A 21475-nucleotide genomic window follows, 5' to 3' on the forward strand; every position below is an offset into this window, starting at 1 on the left:
AGGTCAACAGTTCACGAGTCTGGGAAACCTGCTTCATTAAAGAACCACATCATCAAACAATAAACAAGCTAATACAAAGAATATTCAAGCCGACACTGTGAAGGACATGACCCCAGAGGATCTGTCCCTATTAAGCGCTGCTTTAATAGAGGAGATGGCACTGCAGCCCAAAGGGACTGTCCTGCAACCAGGAGTAACATCCTCTGACTACTTGTGCTCTGAAATCCAATTACACCAATTTATCGATGGCCACGTATACCGAGCTATACGGGACAAACAGAATCGGACTGGCTTTTATCTTGGCTCCGAAATAAAGTTATAACATTATTTTTGAGCCAAGATAAAAGCAAGTTTTTAAGTTGTCCCCTTTTTTATTGACAGCTGAGTGTGTGTCTGTATATGTGTCATCTCTAGACAGAGAGCCAAGAGAATAAATATAGGAGGAAGTAGAGGTCAGTTCCTGCCCTGACAGAGTGACATCCTCAGCCACCTTCTCTCAAAAAGATCTAACCTCCCAGTGTGACTCCTGCTCCCTGTACCTGCCTGCCTGTCGCATTCACTGGAGCTAAAACAAACAACAGCTGACATAAAGAAAAAGAAAAAAAAGAAGCTACAGCCTTTGCCTGCATGAGACGTGGACAAATTCAAATACTACGTACAACAAGTCAGTCTTAAAGATAGTTTGATTAAAGCTACAAAGTCGAACATTAATAAGAAGATGGTTACTGCTCAGCCTCACTTGTCTGAACACATCACAATTTATCTACAAAAACAGTCACTTTTTTACTGACTAATTAAAACTGTTGATGCAAAAATATCACCCTCTGATAAAGGGCTGCATTCTTGAGCCAGGAATTACTAAGCACAAAGAAAGAGCGAAAGATTACGATGGAGAGAGAACGACTGGAGTGAATCAGCCCACAACCTCACAAATAATCGAGACTTATCCATGTAGCATTGTACAGGAAGGATGGACTTCTCATAGCTGCAATTGAAATGAGTTTTGAAGTAGGCGTTAGAGGTACAGTAATTGGCCTATCTATAAAACAACCTGCTAGACACATGTGTAAAGTGGATCCTTCCTAACACTGAGAGCAAATTATCTCTCCAATAGATGGAGCTCCAGCCATCTTCTCACCACTCACACAGAGGCAGTGGTGGATTTCTATCTATAATCATTTTCCAGTCTGACTCCCTTGGGAGTGCTTGCACCGTTTCTTAAGTGGGCCCACGTCTGTGCTCCCCCGAGTCTCCTGCTGCTCCATAATGAGCCTCTCCAACTGTATGACCACTGAGATGGCGGAGGCCAGAGGTTGAGCTGCTCACCCTCTCTAATTGGCAGAATCACACTGTCGCTCTTTAGCAAACCAGGGTGCATATAAGTTACTAGAGCTTTATTTTCGTTGTACTATTGCAAAAACGTTATGCCGTGGCTCACAGTTAAAACCATTTGCAGAAAACATCAAAACAAATAGAAGAATACAACAAAAGAGAACTGAAGAAGCCCGGTCTGTACACTTCAGTCTGTAGAAGCTAATTAACTCAAAGGTTTAAAAAGTATTGCAGGTTTAGCGGCAAAGACAGCACCGTTAGTTTCCCTTCATTTTAACCCGAGCTCCTAGGACATCCACTAGACACTGGGGAAGCAGAAATGAGATGCTTCAAGTGTGAATGGACAAAATTCAGTAATGTACTCACCGAAAAATTGTGGTTGTTTGAGGCCTAATAAACATATTAAATGCATTTCCTTCCTCATAAAACATTTACATTGCAGATGGTAGACACCTACAAATCGATTTTGTTTTACCCCATGTTTGCTTGCTTGCAGTCTTCTTCTCCCTTGCCCTTGTTGGCGCATTGGTACATTTCTTGGCACATAACCGCCACCAACTGTCAACACGCACCGACAAAACAAGAACCCACTCTTTAAAACATCTCTCCATAGTGCTGTGGTGGTCAAAAACGTAACATGGTAAAGTGATAGGATTTACGGTATACGGTATCTGAGGTAATTGCAGTTAGAGGTTTTCCTACTAACATTAACAATGGTTCTGTTCTATTCAAGTGTCTCAGTACCTCCTAACAGTGTGACAGTTCAATTTATTCATTACACCTGTGCTTTTCCTACTATGAAAAAAGGCCTAACAGGAGAGTCAGGGAGATGTCAATCAAGCACAATGTAGACACTGGAGTCCTGAGGAGAGGTCTAATCAGACAACCTACTGTACGTAAGTGAAAACCAAGTGTAGGTGCATCAAGGGTGTGGAGGGCCTTTAATATGTGAGAAAAGAGCAGACAAAAATCAATGTTCTTATTATTCCTTTTGAAAGTATACACTGCTGCAATGTCTTTTGAATGCTTTTGCAGTAGGGTCAACAATAAAGGCATCAGCTTTATCAATTCCTCTAAAAATAGAAGCTGGGCTTACATTTACATTAGCCAGAATACTTTTGAAAGTGCTGTAGAGCGGTGTGTTGTCAGCATAAAATGATAAAACAGCTAGTCCCAGGGGTAGAATTTAGATAAGAAAAAGAACACACCCTTTAAGCACTTCATACTGCAGCCTAGCAACATTAGATATCTCATCATTAATGGCCACTGATGATGGTCTATTGTATATCTGACACATCAGATATACCATGTTCAGACAGGAAAGCCCACTCTCGATGCATTGTACTGTACTGTCTCTTTATTGCCTAGAATTTAAACTTGGAAAATCTGATTTTGTAAACACCACACTAAAGCCTTTATTATGTTCTTATATAATATACATAATAATAATAATATACAACATGATAATAAAAAGTCCCTGCATGAAACTGCAGAGACATCATAAACTAGCCCACATTGGAACTTTAAGTGAACTAAAGATTGCCCCTAACTTGGCTTATAGCTGTGTGCATCACTTTATTTACATATTTATTACAGTTCCCCATTTATGAGACAGAAGGTAATATCATTTAAGTGTTTCGCGTTTCTTATTATTCAGCATGGAAGAAAATTAAAATGGAGCATTTAAAGTGCCAGCTGAGGCTTATAAACTATCCCATGAATCCATCAATAGGGTAATTTACAACTCTGCAGGGCTGACTTCATTCAAGGAAGAAAAACAAATGTCAGCCATGCATGGAAGTGATAAAACCCACAGGGAGAGAGCTATCTGCTGAAACACTCACCACCATCTGCTGTACACATGCTTTCATATTCCTATTCATATACTGTATACGTTTTACATTTCATATGAAAGGCAAATTGGTTTTCTCGTTCTTTCTGTAACCTGATTGGTTACACAAAAGCCAACGCACAAGCATTCAAGACAATAGTTCAACAACACAGACTGACCAAGGACATGTCCTTGTTCTTAAGAGGAAATTGAGTAACAGCATTTAGTAGTATTGACCAGTACTTGTATGTTCAAGTATCTCAGAGTTGGAACATGCATGCACTACTCTTCAACAAGGAAATACTCATTTATAAAAACACAATCTATTGATTCTGGATTGTAGAAATATTCTTATAAATAATAAGAAAGTAGAAAGATTGTTTTCTTGTTGTGTTACGGAATACTGTAAACCGTAAAGGAAAATAGGGCTGCAACTCAAGTCACAAATAATTCCTTTGGCCTGTAAAATGTCAGAAAATAGTGAAAATGTTCAAGGCAATGTCTTCAGATTGTTTGTTTTGTCTGACTAATAAAACCAGCAAATATTCACATTTCAGAAGCTGAAACCACAAAATTCTTGTTCAAAAAAGGAACAATTATGATGAGAACAATTCATCAACGATCAAAATTTTAAATTGTTGCCAATTCATTTTGTATCAATTGATTAATTGACTTATTTTCTTACCTTATTTATCCAAGTATTGTATTTAAGTGCAACTTTGAAATATCTATTTTTATATATTTCCGTTTCTGATTTTCATTGTATTGCAATTTTTATTCCTCTGCACTCTGCCAGCAATAGTTGCTAAAGACTTTGTTGATAAAGATCTAATACACAAAACAATGTCGGCTTATGAAATATGATGTGTTGATTAGATTAGACCACACAGTGATTACAACTGGCTGGATATCGATCTCCAAGACTAAAATGCTTTTTACAAATTAATGCTGCAGTAGATATTATACATAATAAGAAATTCTGAAAGGGGCCAATCTGTATAATGAGTACTTCTATTTTTTTTTATAGAATATATAGTAGTATATGTTGCTGATAATACTTCTGTACTTTAATATTGAAGGCAGGTCTTTTACTTGTATTGGAGTATTTGAACAGCCTAACTTTACTTTGTTAAAAGATCGGATTACTTTTTCTATTACTGTGAATAAATTACAAAAAGAGTGTGACACGTGTGACGAGCGCTGATGCTGACGGAGTCGAGTCATCAATTAGGTGTTCAGGAGGAATTGCCTGAAGAAACACACAACATCGAACAGTAAAAACACAAATTGAAACAAATACAAGAAGGAAAGAAATCATTATATCAGCTGTGTGATTGTGTAACACAACTATCTAACTAATCTGCTGAAACAATCTAATTTGACTGTCAGTTTGCATCTAATATGTACTTTGGAAACTTTGCTTTTAAAACATTTAACAAGTTGCAGTAACTCATTAAAGCTACAAACTCAGAGCCTGATTGCTTTTATGAAGAACTGTTGCCTTATCAATGTCTGCCTGCTACTACAGTACATCAACATTAATGTGCTCATCTTGTTTTGCAGTAAACAGCAGTAACAACAGCCTGAGAGGCATACATTCTTTTTGATCATTCATGACAGCTTGGTGGGAGAACATTTTACAGACCAGTAATTTGGGAATACAGCTTTGCTTTGAAACAGATTCTGGGAAAATAAGTAGAGTTTCAAGCAGCGCAGACCAACGGCTGCTTTCTGGTTTGTGGAGCAACTTTGCTCCTCAGAGTACAGCTAAGATGTTTAGTGTTCTGAGTAAAGCAGCCTAATCACGCGTGGCATCCACTCAAGAACACGAAACCACTGAGGATCACCGTTCACATCTGAAGAAAGACATCAAATCTCCACAACAAAATAGCTGATGCTGGGGCCTGGTAGGTAGTCAAAAGAGCATTTTTGTGTAATTATAGGGTACAACCACACTTAAAACATGGCAGAAAACATATTTTGGATTTTTTTGTGACATTAGATACACTGGAGTTTTAATACTAAAACTTCCCCCTGTAGTCCTGCTGAAACAACACAAAGCAGACACACTGATCTGACCAAATTTGATGTCCAAATCCCCACGGAGGCCTGTCACAACTGAAACGAATCCCCTCTGACTACAGGCTGTCACAAGGAGGGGAGGCAAGGAGAGAAGGACAAGGAGGTGAGGAGGAGGAACATAACAGCACTTGTCGCATGTTAAGTAAGAAGCTGTGACACCCGGAGCAGAGCCTTGAGGCCTGGACCGACTGACTCCCACAGACCTGACAGAAATTACAAGACAAGCATCTCCCTTCTTACAGAACCCTGACTGTACCATAATTTACAATTTGATTACCACTTGAAATTTGTAGTATATATTTTTTTTAAATAATTACATTTTGCACAAACGTACAAAAAGCAAAGTCTTAATTTCTGGCCAGCAACCATAATTTTTGTTGGCTGAAATGACGATTATGGCTAGCAGATTTTATCAGCCGTAGCTAGCTAACGTCAGCTAATGCTAAAAACTAAAAACTCTGAAATTTGTCTAAAAAGGCTGAAATCTCCAGCTGATTCCTTTTAAATGAGAATCCTGTCACAGGCTTTTGGAAATGCACATGATGGCAACATACATGATGCTAATAGGCTGAAGCTAAAGCTACAAGCCTCAGGCAAAAAGTGAACGTTCCACTTCTGAACAGGATATATTCTAACTTAACCTCTAAACCCACAAAATTATGTTTGTTCTTTGGAAGTAAAACGTGGTTACTACTGTAGGTAGTAAGCTAGCCAGATGCTAACATTGGCAGCTTACATTACAGCAGATAAACACACAATTTAATCCATTCCTTACACCTTTTCTAGTCTTGTCAATACAAAAAATAAATAAATAAAATCACTCTTATTATTTATCGTAAGTAGGAAGGGCAATGTAGCCTATATGAGGATGTAGAAGGGAGATTTGAACATAGATTTGAACCCTTGACATTTACAATATATAGTAAGTGTCTTTGTCAGCTGAGCCAGCTGGACACAACTATATCTGGTCATATTTACTCACAGGCGAATGTCATCCCTTTTTATCAGCTCCACTCAATCACCCTGAATGTGTCGCCTTAAATGTGTAAAAATACTAGAATTAAAAAGCGCTGGCAGGGGAATCCCATCTCACCTCAGCCTCTCTTCTTCCTTCTTTCGCAGCTTCATGTCACGCTGGACAACTTTCAAGACGTGCTCCGCCTCGTCGTCCGTCAGGCCCGACAGGTCCAGTTTCCGGCCCATCCTTCCTGGCCTCGCCACACTGAGCTGCTGGTCCAAGAGGGGAGGACGAGGAGAGGCACTGCTGCTCTGGGGGCCGAGGCTGAGACAACCCTGAAGGAAGAACAGAGGGACAGAGACATTTAAAATGGATTTTTGAGGAATTAATTCACTTGTTTCGAGCTGAACATTAATATGCCAGACATTTGACTTGTCCGAGTGTCTTAAGGAATTCTTGTACACCTGGTATTCAGTAATTTATGACTTTCAGCAATCTCTATTAGCTAAAGAATTACAACATCAATAGGAGCTTATGGTGTAATGAACAGAAACATAAAACTCAAAAGTTCACAGCCTCTTAGAACATAAATCCAACACTGTAAAGAAACCAAAATATCACTATGCAAATAATGCTGCAATGTTTAACTTTATAGCCTACTGTGGCACTACAGTTGTTGCTTGACTGCAGAATGATCTCTTGAGCAGCTGAAAATTCGATTAAAACCAGAGTTTGGTGGATGGAAAAATTGTCCTTTTAACTGTTTTAGGACATTACTAATGTGATACGCAACAGTATGTTAACCAAGATAACAAATACTGCCCTCCCTATACCAAAAATAGGGCAGGGCATTATCAAAGTCATTAAGAGTTATCAATCAATCAATTTGTATTAATCTCTAACCTTGTGCATGATTCATCGTAAAGCAGAATGTTGATATCAGATAAGCACACAGAAAAAGAGTCACCTGGTTTAATGACAGGATCCAGCCAAGTCTCGTAAAGTCAAGCAAATTTAAATATTTCAAGTAGAACCTTTGATAGCGCTTTCTTTATAAGCCGCTAGGATGGCAACATAATTCAACGGCACAACAAACTACAGCCTTGAATGACAATATATTAACATCACTCTATGCAACTGAGTGTACAGTAGCTTTACTATCCACATCATAGACATTCAAATCCCATTTTTTGCATACAAGGCAGGCAGGTAGCTGTAAAGAGTCTGTCTAGTGTCAACAAATGCGGTAGTTACAGGATGACAGATCACGTTTAAGTATTTTCTTTGCTTTGGAATGGGTCATCCTGTCTGGTATGAGTAACAGTGGGTGTGTGCTCTAATGTAAACATCCTGTATATACATTACACTTGGCTGCAATCCAGCCACAAACCTCAAATTATCTAGGGAATTTTCCTTATCCATGTAAGATATTCAGCTATACAGCATTATATTGAAATAATGTATGGACTTTTTTGATAGTGGGCCTTTGGACCACACTGTAATATTCATATTTTAAAGTTAGGGGGTGACACACAGGAAAAGAAGCACAGAAAGGGTGACTGAGAGGGTGAGAGACCAAGGGCCGGCCCATAAAACTAAAACAAAGGGATGAGGGGAGGAAGAGAGAAGCAGAGACAGATGAGTAGATGGACAGAAGGAGAAGGTCCATTAACTGCAGCGTGGAAACAGGATAGGAGAGCACTGGCAGTGGAGAGAGCAATGATGACTCAGAAGGCCAGACAATTATGTCCGTTCTATTATTGGGCCAATAGCTTCATCGACAGAGCGTCTCTCCTCTCGCTCAGCACATCACTTATTCCTCCAGTTCAGCTCTGGGCCTTTCTCATGACAGCCTGCTTTTGAACTTTGTTGAATTTTACATTCTAAATACAGGAAACCAAATTGAGCTGATGAGCCTGCTTCTGTACGCCAACAAGTCATGTTTCAAGTTTCATGTATTGCAGACACTTTTTAATATTATCAATCACTGCTGGACTTCCTGGAGCATACATGCAATAAAATAAACCTCACTTAATTTGTCTAAAATGTAAGAGTGTTTGTCATTTTGATGAAAAGCTTCAGGGAAACCAGAGGAATATTGTTTTTCGAGTTATTTTATTTCGTCCTTACAGATATCTCCATCAGATTCTTTTATGAGTCATTTGTATCAGTGGTACTTTAAACCCCACAAGGGCAAAATACAAGAAAATGGTAGTGTGAGAAAGAGCTTTTGTCACATTGTCAGCTATAGTGGAAAAAAGCTGTAAAATCTCTCGGTGTCAGATATTTGGGATAATACAGTGTAATTACAGACGCTTTTACAGTATTCATTTGTGTGTTCTAGTATGAACTAGAAGTAATTTGGGGAACACAAATACTAATATACAAAGATAAGCAAGAATGCCTCTGGTGTAAAAACTTGTCACCCTAGCTTTATTTTATTAGTAAGCAAAAGTAGCATAATCAATGCACTAATACCACTCACGTCTATTCAGTATATTCAATATGAAGCTACAACCAGCAGCAGCTTAGCTTAGCAAAGCATAAAGGCTGGAAACAGGGGACCTTACGTTATATCTTGTTTGTTTAAACAAACCTAAAGTGTAAAAAAGACAAGTTGAGGTTTTTTATATATATATATATATATATATATATATATATATATATATATATATATATATATATATATATATATATATATATATATATATATACCATTTCTAAGCCATTAGCAGCTACTAGCTAGCCATTTTCCCCGGTTTCCAGTCTCAATGCTGAGAGAGAGAGAGAGAGAGAGAGAGAGAGAGGTTGTCTTGTGTCGTATGATCATTAACGAATTTAACACTTCAGCAGAGGTGCTCATGTCCATACAGGTTTAGAGGTTTGATGGTTAACGGTAAAGTATGGATTTGATTCGCGGTGGTATTTTGGCGACGGTAATGTTAATAGTGTTGTAAGTTAGAAGTAGACTTAATTAACTGACCCAGGGTGAGTCTGATGAAAAGTGCTGTGTCTGCCCGGTTCAACTTAGAGATTGTCTCGCATTGCACAGCGCTGTGAAGGATTACGTTATGTTCTGCCAGCTCACAGCAACTTAATAGAATAGCAGGAAAAGAGTGATTTTGTTACTGACAATATTAACACACATATTTTAAATGAAACTATATATATCATGTCTAACAATCTTACAAATGTCCTGTATACCTCAACTGTTGCCATTCATGGAATCAATCAAAGCATATTTTTTCACACCTGAAGATCACTATCTTGGTCTCAAATTCTTCTGTCTTCATGACGAAGCAGTATCTCAGCTAATTTTAGAGTGAAATTTCTGCAAAAACCAAGAAAAAAAAATGATCATTAGCATTGCAATGTATAGCTACATTTCTTGCAAAAAAACCCATATTCACAACTTCAATCAACCTAGCTGCTCTGTAACAACCCTGTTTTAACACCAAAATGAATGTGTCTTCAGTCCCCGTCTCTCCTAATGTATAGAGGAGGTCAATGCACCATTACTGTATGGCCATTATTGTATAGCCACAAGGGAAGGCAATTATCCAGGCCTTCTTTTTATAGTGAGTGGTGTCAAGGACGGGGATGGAGCATCATTTATGTCTGTGAGAGGGTCTGCCTCTGACGCTTCTGTGACGTACATACTTTGGGGCAGCCAGCAACTGTGGACAGACAGACAGACAGACAGACACACACTTCTATGGAGCAGTGTCACCACTCTGCTGTGACACTAACACACCCTGGCACAGGTGAGCCATCAGTCTGTACACAGTGGAAAAGAGAGTGGGCTATTCCAACAGAGAAACCCTCCTTAAGTGACACTGATTGGAGTATGCCTTGTGGTTCAATACTTAACCAATTGTGTTCAGCCATCTCAGACCATCTTGGTAAGCTGATGTAGAAGTGAGCCGTACTCACCTCTCAGAGATTTTTTAGAGAACGGCTATTAGACTGCATATAGCATGATTCCCTGTTTTGATCAGACGAACTACACTTTTCTTACATTCCTGTTGAACACAGTCTTCGATCATCAGTACAATTGACCTGTATGTGTGCATGCCTCAGCAAATACAATTTATCCAACTCTATTGCCAGACAAGAATGTCTATAGACGAATCTGCAAGATTACGTTCGGTGCAAACATTTTGCAAATTCTCGCTTTCTGCAATATCTGCGCATGACAACAACAGTGTAGAATTATGTTTAGGGAAAGATAGTGGCTATGGCAAAAGAAATATGATTAATATTAGGTAACGAAAACTGTAATGCAAACATTAACTGCAGGTCTGTGACAGTAGGCGAACCCAAGTCTCCGGGCCTACATGAAAGCCACCCACCACCTAAATCTCCACACCCTTACTTTCCACCTCGCTACATGATGGCTAAACTATTACCTGCATTTGGAAAGAATGTTGGCATTGGACATAAATCTTGCCCAACATGGACATAATTCCTGGGGAAGATGGGCTGATGTATCACAAACATTTTCTGCACACAAAGGAATTTCATCAAAAATTATGTTTTAATGGTTGAGCCATTGAGAACACATGCTTTCGCACAAAATGTTAACAGCTACTGTGGACATATCCAAATAAGCACACTCATTTATGTACATATGCCATGCATATGTACATAAATACTTAACAGAATTCTACAAAATAATCCGTTCACACAGACCATGGTCATCTTTAGTATTCTCTAGGTTAATAACAAGAGCAGGCAATAGCAAAGGAAACTCTGCCACAATGTTCATGTTATCTATGCTACTAGTTTCAAGTACATTTTTAGAATAACTGGACCGCACCAAGGAGAGGGACATAGTTTCACTAATAATAATTTGTTTTGTTTGTTTTGTTTTGTTTTGTTATTGGAATAAATAACACTTCAAAATCAACAAAAATCTTCACACTAAACTGAAAATGGTTTTTTTTAGCACGTGCTGCTATTTTGTTAATTTTACAGAAAGAAATACTGCAAACATAATAAAAAGCACTGTTGTTATTAGATGAGGAGCCTACGATCAAAATTATGAAGTCACTGTTTAACGCAGGACACTATTTTCATGTGGTGGTCAATTTTGAGATTTTGGTCTATTTTGCTTCCACGTCTTCTTTTATTTTTATTTTTATTTATTAGTTTATTTGTCAGGGACCATGCACAGTTCAGGCCCTGTACCAGAGTTAGCTATACAGTTATTTTACACCTGTGGTCCCTGGGCAAGGGAGATAATTTTCTCTAATGGAAATATAACTTCCAAAATACATATTTAGATGGTATTTGTTTTAGGCTGCATCCGTAGATTTCTTCTAAATGAATCTACATATTTAAACAGAACATTTCAGGGGGAAAGTCTCTTGATGTAAGTCATTAACTGGGGAAGTTCTGTGGTGATATGTTTTAGGAATTTCGTTTATCCTATTCACCTGCAGTGCCTGGTCAAATATATGCAAATTAGCCTGCCTGCCTGTCAGGGAAGCTGTGCGCAAACAGGAATATATACCGTTTGATGTCTATGTGTACACGTGTCAAGGATATATTCATACATTTATTATAACAATATTCAGTGTTTTCTCACTTGAATTTTCAGTAGACTCGTGCTTATCATGGCGGCAACAATTCATTATGCCCCACGAGGGTCTTGTGTTTCACATTATCTTATTTTTAGAGCTTTCAGCGGAAGTAAAGGGGTTTAGATGAGTTTGATTTGCTTTGTACATTTATAGTCGGCTATTGTAGGTAGCAATCAGCCAGATGATTGGAAAGGAGTCTTGGAAAACGTTCCTCTCCAGCTCATTATTTTATCAGTTGTAACCTTTGAACAATCCTGAAGACAAGCGGTTTACGGTTACTGAGTTGAAACACTTTAAAAGCCATGTTGTTTTGTTTATAGTTTGTGTTTAATCACTATACACAACCAACAATTGTTAAACTGTAAAATATTAAAATATAGATTTGGTCAGTGTTGTCAAATTTTGACTGGCACTACAATGAAGTGTACCAGTGTCAAACTGTCAGATTACAAGAGTTCAGACTGACACTCAGTGCTCAAAGAGAGAAAGAGAGAGAGAGAGAGAGAGAGAGAGAGAGAGAGAGAGAGAGAGAGAGAGAATGCTTCGGGGGGAAAATACTGATGCATCTCTCAGGAGAATGAACAGGAACCTGTATTTTCCCCAAAGCTCACCATGTGCATCAATCAGCTGTGTCACACGGATATAGATAATCTCAAATACACTCGAACACGTACAAAAACACCACATCCACCATCCAAGCACAGTGAATCCTTAGGATGAACTGTATGACGACCATAGTGGCTACCTTACCTACAGTACACTTATTTCAATGTAGAAATAAAAAATAAAAAATCTTCACAAATAGGCCAATTTATCTTTGCTTTTAATATGTTTAATTCATATTAATTTATATTTTCAGATGTTTTAATTTTAGAAAAAATAAACTTAAAAAAAAAAATGTTTTGACATCATTTGGCAGCCCCCCTTGCACATACTCTGAGGACTCCCTGTTGAAGATCTCTGCTGTAGAGCACTTGGCTCTGCTGCCATGTATCACCTCAGAGAGTCAGCAGTGGATGGGCGAGCTGAGGACAAGGCCCTGTTGGAGCGCTAAAAGGGTAGGTGCAGCCAAGCGCTAAATTAACTGCTTGTTTTAGACACTCTCCATTGGATCAGCGTTTCGTCACAGCCAGAAGGAAGGGGATTGAGATCAACTTCACTGAAATGAACTGACTTTGCAGATCTGCATTTACTGCCATTCAAAGTATTCTGTGTGATGCATTTATGATTGGGAAATATGTGCTTGAGATTATCCTACACTGTGCTTGAAAGTATGGGAATAGCTTGCTGTAACTCCTTTACAACCTGACCTCTGTTTTTGTGTGTGATGGTCTTTCTTTGTCTCTCTGGTCATTTGTCTTTCTACATCCACATGACAGCAGAAACATGGGTGTACAAGGTGTTTTTGCAACCCCAGGATATGAGCAGTATCTGTCAAAATGACATCAAGAGGAGTCATCAGAGAAAAGAGAACAATAGTGGACTACAGGACTGTAGTTTAGCTTTTAGTTAAGGGAACATACTGCATCTCAACTCATGATTAATATTCCTCCAACTGCTCCACCATCTGACTAGATGTGAAGTAAGAAGCCAAGTGTGAACCGGCCAGTTGGCAGTCAGGAATTTAATAACACCAGTCAACCAAGGAACCTCATTCATACTTAACATCCTTAAGGGAAGAGCAGTTACAAACAACATTAGCATCTGCAAATTAACTAAATGCTTCAAAGAATTTGCATAATATGCAGAATGTTGGCCAGTATTGCCTTTATTAAGCAATATCAGCTTGAAACACAATAAATAATATGCACTGACATCACTTTTTTTTATGTGGTAAAACCCTCAATGCCGCTGAAGCAAACCGTCTATGGTTGCAGAGGATGGGAGAAAGTGGAAGACAAAAAAAAGTAATGTCTTGAAAAAGTAAAGTCTATTGAATCAATGATCTTTATGTCATGTGTGGAGGTTGACATGTAGACTATACACCTTGTTTGAACACATGGGAAATGCATGTAACCGCACAGAGAGAGTTTAAAAAAGGTAATTAAGACTATGTCATTGAATAGTTTTAAAATAATCTAGGACCTTACTTGAAACTGTAATATATAGGCTATATAATAGAGTGTGTGCATGTGACAAAGTGTTGAGCACAAACACAAACTCTAAGAATGGGTTGTAATTCTGGCTGTGTGATCTCCATTTTTTTTCTTGAATGAATCGTCTCAGAATAGCAGACTGATTCTTCCAGTATGTGGGTGAAAGTATTCCTGGTGTCTCCCTAAAGAGCTTACCAAGATAACTTTTGTCAACAGGTGTCATCACCACCAAACAAAACAGAAAACAGAAATAAACTGCATTGAGCCTAGTTGAGCTACCTGCCCACCGACTGCTGCCAAATAAGGATTTTCAGTTTGCAATCCTTTTGGGTTAAAGGTTTTTTTTCTGCAACCATGGCTCTGAGACAAAACGTGGCTTTATGTTGCATAGCTTCAGCTAATGAAACCACTGTCCCTATCCCATAAAAGATGAGTCACATCCTGCACCTGCTGCATCTGGTTCAGTTTCTTCTCAGCACTCTGGACTGTGTCGAGCTGTGAGGCAAATCTACCTGATTATATCCAGCTCACATCCCGCAAACAAAAAAAAACAGCATTTCATTCAGACTGCCACAGTGGCCGACTGCATGATAACATCTGTGTGAAATGCTGCGGTGACACATTTCAGCTATATATGGACAGTGAAGAAGGCAGTTTACAGCAAACGGTTTTGAATAAAGGTGATCAAAGACATTTCACAGAAACGTGCGTTTTCATATCAAGCTATGCAGGCGTGCAACCGAGCCTCTAAATCACACACATGTAAAAGCAGCCACCTGTCACCAAGGCTCATGTTCCAATCATTCATCTTGCTCATAATATCAGGCTAACATTCAAATATTCGCAGTGAGTTGATGTGGAGAATCACTTACACAGGATCAGTGGGTGCCGGATGACCGCCAGTTACAGTCTCTTTCGCGTTATCCCGGATAATGACAAAAAGACGCGGAGGGATGCGCCTCAGCAAGTGTAAACTTCCGCGACACCTGTCTGCCTCCCAGATACTTTTGGCTTGCCTGACCCTCGGCTAGTCGGCTTATTATTCCCCCCACCCCCCAAAAAAGCAGCAGACGCAGGCACCGCTGAATGGGTGATCACGAGGTTTGTATTACACCGAGGAGAAAGGAGGAGGAGGAGGGAGGGCGCATTGCGAGCGAGGTGAGGGATTGGCACCCAACCTTGATACTTCCTGTATTGGTGGTGACACAGAGCGGTGTCGGGATGGAGCTATGAGGGGAAATCTGCAGGTTGGAAATAGTTATAGGTTGGATAGTTGAGTCTCTCTCTGTGCTTGGCTGATCTGATATCTTATCCCATTTATTTCTGCTGGCACCTGGGCACCGTGTGCTCATAATTTGGCACTGTTACTCATGGAGGAGGAGGAGGAGGAATAGGAGGCACTGTGTTGGCTGGCTCCATTCACAAAGCCAGTCACAGTGCAATTAACCTCGGAAAGAGATGAAAACATCCCAATTAATCCATCTCTCAGATTCTCATGTCTACTATCTAACAATTTAATTGCCTCGCTATATGAATAAGCTGTTTTACTTAACGTCCATATTTCAGTTGAATAAGAAATAACAATGCATTATAAAACAAATTAAAATATACAAAAAAAACTATAGAATAGAGAAATTATAGAAAATAAAAATAGAAATGATCATCGATCTATGTATCTTAGAAAACCTGACATAGTCACAACATTATATTACCCTGATTGTGTTTTTGCAGATCCACTTGAGTACCCACTGTCTTCTTGAGTTGTGGTCTGGCAGAGCATCAGAGGAGCTGTTTGTTCTCTTTATTAGTGCAGAGCCTTCTGAAAAAAGGCTGACAGTGGTGTATTGCAAATACACTATCTGGGCTGTACTTGCTCAACAACTACATTTTAACAAGATAGATTGTAATAATGTGCTACTTTAGAGAGATTATAAATCAAGCTGGACTGATGTTTTTTAGCTGTAGCCAAATAAGGCTGCATTTTACAACATATACTGCCAGGAAAACTTTTCCAAGTTCATGTTGTAATTATTAGACCCTATTTTCACATGCAAAAACACCTCCATGAGTCATTATGCTGCTGCAGTGGCAAGTCTATCTGTGTAATCTTAGGTATTTGATTCATAACACAGTTTCAATGTACAGAGATAAAACAAACACAAAATGGACTGCAAATATTTAAGCCCAGAGAGCACACAGTTCATGTAGGTGTATTCACACAAATGCTTTGTAAAATTCTTACACAACAAAGACTGGCACAAAGATGAATTGCATCACTCCTTATTCTAATATTTGCTCTAGTCTCTCCTTCCTCTCAACCCTGTGCATCTCCTCTTTGCCATCATCACCAGCCTGAATAGAAGGTATTTGGGTCCTAAACATTAAGCAGACGCTCAGAAACACTGGGATGCATTGTTTGCATTAACATAAACTGCTAAAAGCTGCAAGGTAAGGTCAGAATTCTTGTCCATATTTAATTTCTAGACTTGTAACTTTTATAAATTTTTCAGCTAAAATGTATAGAAACTTGATTCTACTGTATATATTGGTCTGGGCAATTACTGTTAGAAGGTCACAGGCAGGGATTATTCAAATCTTTAACTTCAGCAAATATAACTGCTTAGCAGATGTTCTGTGGTGCACTCAATAAAATGAGTGTGCTTATTATGGTTCAGCGCTCATTGCTTGAAGATTTAAATAACACGTCTGGACTGTTAAACTGCTGTTTTGCTTGCTTTGTCTGCAAGATGCAGTTAAAGCAGGGCAAACAAACACACTGGAATTATAACCACGTGCTGCTGGTGTAACACCACAACAAAGGCAAGGTTCACAATGCAGACTTCAACTGAAGGCAGGAGACAGAAGAGAGGTGAACCGAGCAGATGTCAAAACATGAGGATAGAAAGAGAAGCAACTTTGCATGGACACTCCCAGTACAATCACAGTCCTAAGTCATTAAGTACTGTAGCTCCAGTGTAGAGTGAGGGGTTATTCTAGGGTTCCACGTCAGCAATCCTCAGGTCACAAGCACATTTCTGCAACCTTAAGGCAACTGCTGGTCACATACAGTACATGTTTGAGTAAAGCTTATTAAAGGCTTCTTGCTCCAGTACTGGTGTTTATGCTTTATGTTCTGCTGCTGAGTCATTTGCAGTATGACACTGCATTTACATCTGCATACCTCAGACGAATAAAACTACGATCTCTTCATTTTGTGGCTTTTTCATCAAACTTTTCTTTTTTTGCGAAAAGGCTGCATACAATGGGTGTTGGTAACATTTCTGCCTGGGGGATTTGGGCTTGTTACACAAGAGTATGTGCATTTGCACACTTTATTAATCCCATGTATCAGAGCAGAGGGAATATTCATCCACAGTAGCTGCCGTGTAAAATGCAATCAGCAGGTCAGAGCGGTATGCTTTAACACCTATCAACAATGTGTGATGGATTTTCCGAGCATGGGGAGTCATGATTGCTAAAGTGGAATATTAAGAGTGACTAAGGAGAGCAAAGCATTCTGGTCCTTCTATCCGTGTCACATGCTGGTGCTGCAGTGTTGTGTGTGTATGTGTATGGCTATTGTCTGCGGTGACATTCAGTATTTCTGTGTGTTTGGAGGCAGATTACAGCTCCACAGCCTGATTGTTGGCCTGTGAGGTCCCTTTTTTTCTGAGGGCTTCACTGCACACTATATGATCTCTTCCTTCAACCAAATGTCAGCCTTCAAACCCTATAAATGGCCAATGAATCATCACTGCATGTTAGCAGCCAGTAAAAGTTGATTGATGGATGTTTTTTCAGGGAAACTTGTAACAGTGATTCTTTTGGAAAGGCAACAATTTGTGCTATTACTGTAATTTCACGCAGGCAGGAAATACTAACCACTCAAATGTGTACCCACTGGACGAGGTAATGACAAGGCGCAAAGCTCAGCCACCAGGGGTCCTCCAAAATGAAATCTGCCTTTTGGTTGTTCTGTGAGTTATTGTCATAATTTCATGCATTGGAAAAAAACAATCCATGATTTTGCTTTATTTACCAAAACAACCTAAATCCTCAAATATCTGGAGTTGTGGGTGGCTTGTGCTACACATTTTGGGGTTGTATCCAAAATGTGGTGATTTAGAGGCACTATACAAATCCCTCGACATTATAACATGTACTTCAACTGAAGTCATTCTTCTAAATACACAAAATAGTCCATGAAAAAAAAAGGTGATTATGACAAAAAACATTGTATGCTTAATGCTGATTCTTTAGATGGTTGAATGAGTGTTTTTAGTCTGAGAAGTATTTTGACAAAGCAAAGCTCGCTACCCTCTTTAAAGGTGTTCTAAGCGATGTCACGCGTTTTTTAGGCTACAACATTTTTTGTCACATACAACAAACATCCCCTCACTATCCACTAGCTGCCTGTCCCCTGAACACACTGTAAAAAAAAAGTGGTCTCTGTAGACAGCCCAGGCTCCACAAACACCAACAAAAACAAACTGTGCCAACCTGCACCACCAAACATAATAAACAGTCTTCCAGCGTTCCAGACAATAACCGACAGAAGGATTTGGGGGTAGGGGTTGGGGGGTTAGTGTGCGGAAGGGAGGGAGAGGTGACGGGATGAGGAGGAGGGAGGGGCGAGCTAGCCTCGATTTGTTTGAAAATACTTTGAACATCAAGAAGAAGTGCCGTCACCCAACATCGCTTAGAGCACCTTTAACAAATAATGTATTCATGATATGTTCCAGTAAACTGAATCTCATCAGGTAAAAATTGCCAGTACTACCTGCTCACAAAGAAAAAAAAATATTTACTGTCCATTTTAAAGTGCCCATTTTATGCTCATTTTCAGGTTCATAATTGTATTTTGAGATTGTATCAGTATAGGTTTACATGGTTTAATTTTCAAAAAACACCATATTTTAGTTTTACTGCACATTGCTGCAGCTCCTCTTTTCACCCTGTGTGTTGAGCACTCTGTTTTAGCTATAGAGTGAGGCATCACACTTCTATCCCATCTTTGTTTGGAGTCACACATGCACTGTAGCTAGGTAAGGACTAGAAGCTAGCGCTGCTAGCGGTTAGCCACCTCGTTCTCAATGGCAAAACACTGCTACAACACTATAGAACTACTTACATGTCCCTCGTCTGCAGGTATTCCACACAAAGTTGGATGTGCGCCCTCGTTTAGAAGAGGTCTCCCGGCTAATCCTGCCTTGTACTGACCGAAGTTGGAGAAACAGCTAGCTGATGTGGTATTAGCTAAAGTGGTTAGCACACACCAAATGTTTCGGCCAATGACGTAGACGGCCCTGCCGATTTTGACCAGATCACCTGGAGACTGAAGGCAGGATACAGTATATTCAGAAACATTGATGTTTTTATTTCCAAGTTTGTATGCGTGTGGAAGCACCAGAGACACAAAATAACACCCCAATCGGTGTGAATTAGCACAATAGCGGATTTATAATTTCTGAAAGAAAATGCTCAGAGATCATATTGCTGTAATAAAATCACTGTGACGTCTCAGTGTTAGTCAGGTGCGTCAGATGCATTAAGAAGACAGGCTCTTGCACCTGCGACACTCAACATTCAGTCACTCCTCAGTGACTCGTGATCTGAATTGACCTACATACATTAGTCTGCTTGTGTCTCCACCTGGTAACACTGGTGATTCTCAGGGGGAAGCTTTTTAAGGCCACACCACCTCCTCTGAGATGTAGACAACTGAGGTAGTAGGTGTTCAATCACATCTGACAGATAATTTGCCACCAATCAATAGGATTGTCTTTTAAAGTCTGCATTTGTAGAATAAATATGTTGGCAACAAGATGTGTCCCATTTCAAGTATCCCGTCATTCAGATAATCCAACCAATAAGTGCCAACTCCCAGAACCCCCATCTTTATTGTAGTTCAATCATAATTTCACTTAACTCGTGCTGTCCTTGAGGGCAGCAACATGTGGAAAGTTACGGAATTCTCCTTTAATCTAAGACTGACGATTCTAGAGTCTGATCTGATCTTTAACTATGCGGGAATGCTTAATGGTGCAAAAGTAAGTGTACTGTAATTTGAAAATCTGTTTACATGCATGTCTTAAGACATAAAAAGCATAATTTCCATCAGCAGGGAAAGACTGACCTTTCTTGAGAAGAATTATATATGATTACCCTGTAAACTACAAGTGGCTATAAAGCAGATGTTAACAAGCCCATAAAGCATATTCAGATAATCAATGGAAAACAATTAATAAAATACATGATTTGTCGTAACTGCTATCAAAGGATTAAATGCCTGAGATACCACAGACCTCTGGGTCAGAGTATTGATTTTGGTTTAAAGCTCCTGCTTTTAAACCAACAATAATGTCTTTGTTAAGTCCTCTGCTTTCTATGTACTAATGCCAAGATGAGCAACATATTTCCCCCCCTTACCACAGTCAGCTCGTTTAGTGTGCAGTCGCTCAGCTTCCACATACATTTTCTTTGTGTTTGTCAGTGACGAGGTGGAGGTGAAGCCTCTGCCCACTCAGCATGACTAATTGCCTGTAAGTGGCCAGCCCAGTGCTGGAAACAACGCAAACAAATACCAAACAAACACAGTGAGTCACTCCATTCATTGTTCTCTTCACTGTGTGGAGTAAGGGGAAGAACCAGTATTTCATTTTATAGGGAGGGGAAAAAAGAGAAGCTTGTTTCATATTTGTGTTCATATATGTTTTTACATTTGATGAATAGATGAATGGATTTTGGCCTTTAATAATTTTTACATTTGATAAATGCATTTTCAGAAATCCCCAGGGTGGATGGGGCTTCAGTGGCAGAAGGGAGTTATGAAGCCATTTCCCCCGTTTACTCGGGTGCTGCAAAATGCCTTCAGAGCATGTTTTTGAGATGTTTATTAAGAAATTAATTTAATTATATAATGCAATGCATGAATATGCCAGGTAATAGAAAGTAAAGCGTCTGGACAACAGGAGGTCAGATATTCCTGTGAGGAATGCTAGCCTGCAGCTTTAAAGCGCCTCATAGTATGAACATTTTCTGGCCAGATCCCATTTCACTGTGTTTTTCATGTAGTGCAAAGCTTTCTAGATTGGCGCTCACACTCTAAGATCTTCCTTTTAGTCCTCCAGCAGCCCATAACTAATTATTTTCCCTTCCAGTGTTTAGAAACCACAACATATTGACAGTCTGGTCAATCTCCTTCCAGACTATATTAGTCACACTGCACAGAAGCCTGCTACCCCCCCCCCCCCCCCTTTCCTGTGTTTATTTCACAAATGTGGATGAGTGAGAGTAAATTTGCCAGCCGCTCTACCTCCCGGTTTGCTTGCCAATAGTTTTCTCCAGCCAAGTTTAGCCACAGCTGTTTACAAAAGAGGTGTTTTTGTTGCTAGCCACCCAGATTTAGCAACACTTGTTAACCACCAGTGAATCAGTCCAGACTATGATCATTTCAGCAATGAGTGCACCTCGATATCTGAAGAAATGTAGATGAATTTATTAAATGCCTACAACTCATTTTATCTTCTTGTTAAAATATACATGCCTGTTCACTAACTTGTCCTTTTTCATGAATATTTACCCCCACCAT

At 39.4% G+C, this 21475-nt stretch overlaps 1 protein-coding gene across 9 annotated transcripts in view; it reads right to left on the reverse strand.

Moving 5' to 3' along the window:
• The window catches only part of myripb (myosin VIIA and Rab interacting protein b), a 146655-nt gene that overhangs the window by 98549 nt on the left and 26631 nt on the right, over positions 1-21475 (reverse strand). For 5 of the 9 annotated variants that reach the window (XM_028568856.1, XM_028568852.1, XM_028568851.1 and 2 more), the window contains one exon: positions 6339-6538. In XM_028568856.1, the coding sequence (XP_028424657.1) occupies positions 6339-6448 (110 nt within the window). In that variant the 5' untranslated portion in view covers positions 6449-6538. Of the gene's footprint in view, positions 1-6338; positions 6539-9455; positions 9535-14756; positions 15057-21475 lie in introns of those variants that run through there. The other 4 variants (XM_028568854.1, XM_028568855.1, XM_028568853.1 and 1 more) reach the window with 4 other exon arrangements.

Source organism: Perca flavescens, chromosome 22 (assembly GCF_004354835.1).
Source record: "Perca flavescens isolate YP-PL-M2 chromosome 22, PFLA_1.0, whole genome shotgun sequence".
Lineage (NCBI taxonomy): Eukaryota > Metazoa > Chordata > Actinopteri > Perciformes > Percidae > Perca > Perca flavescens.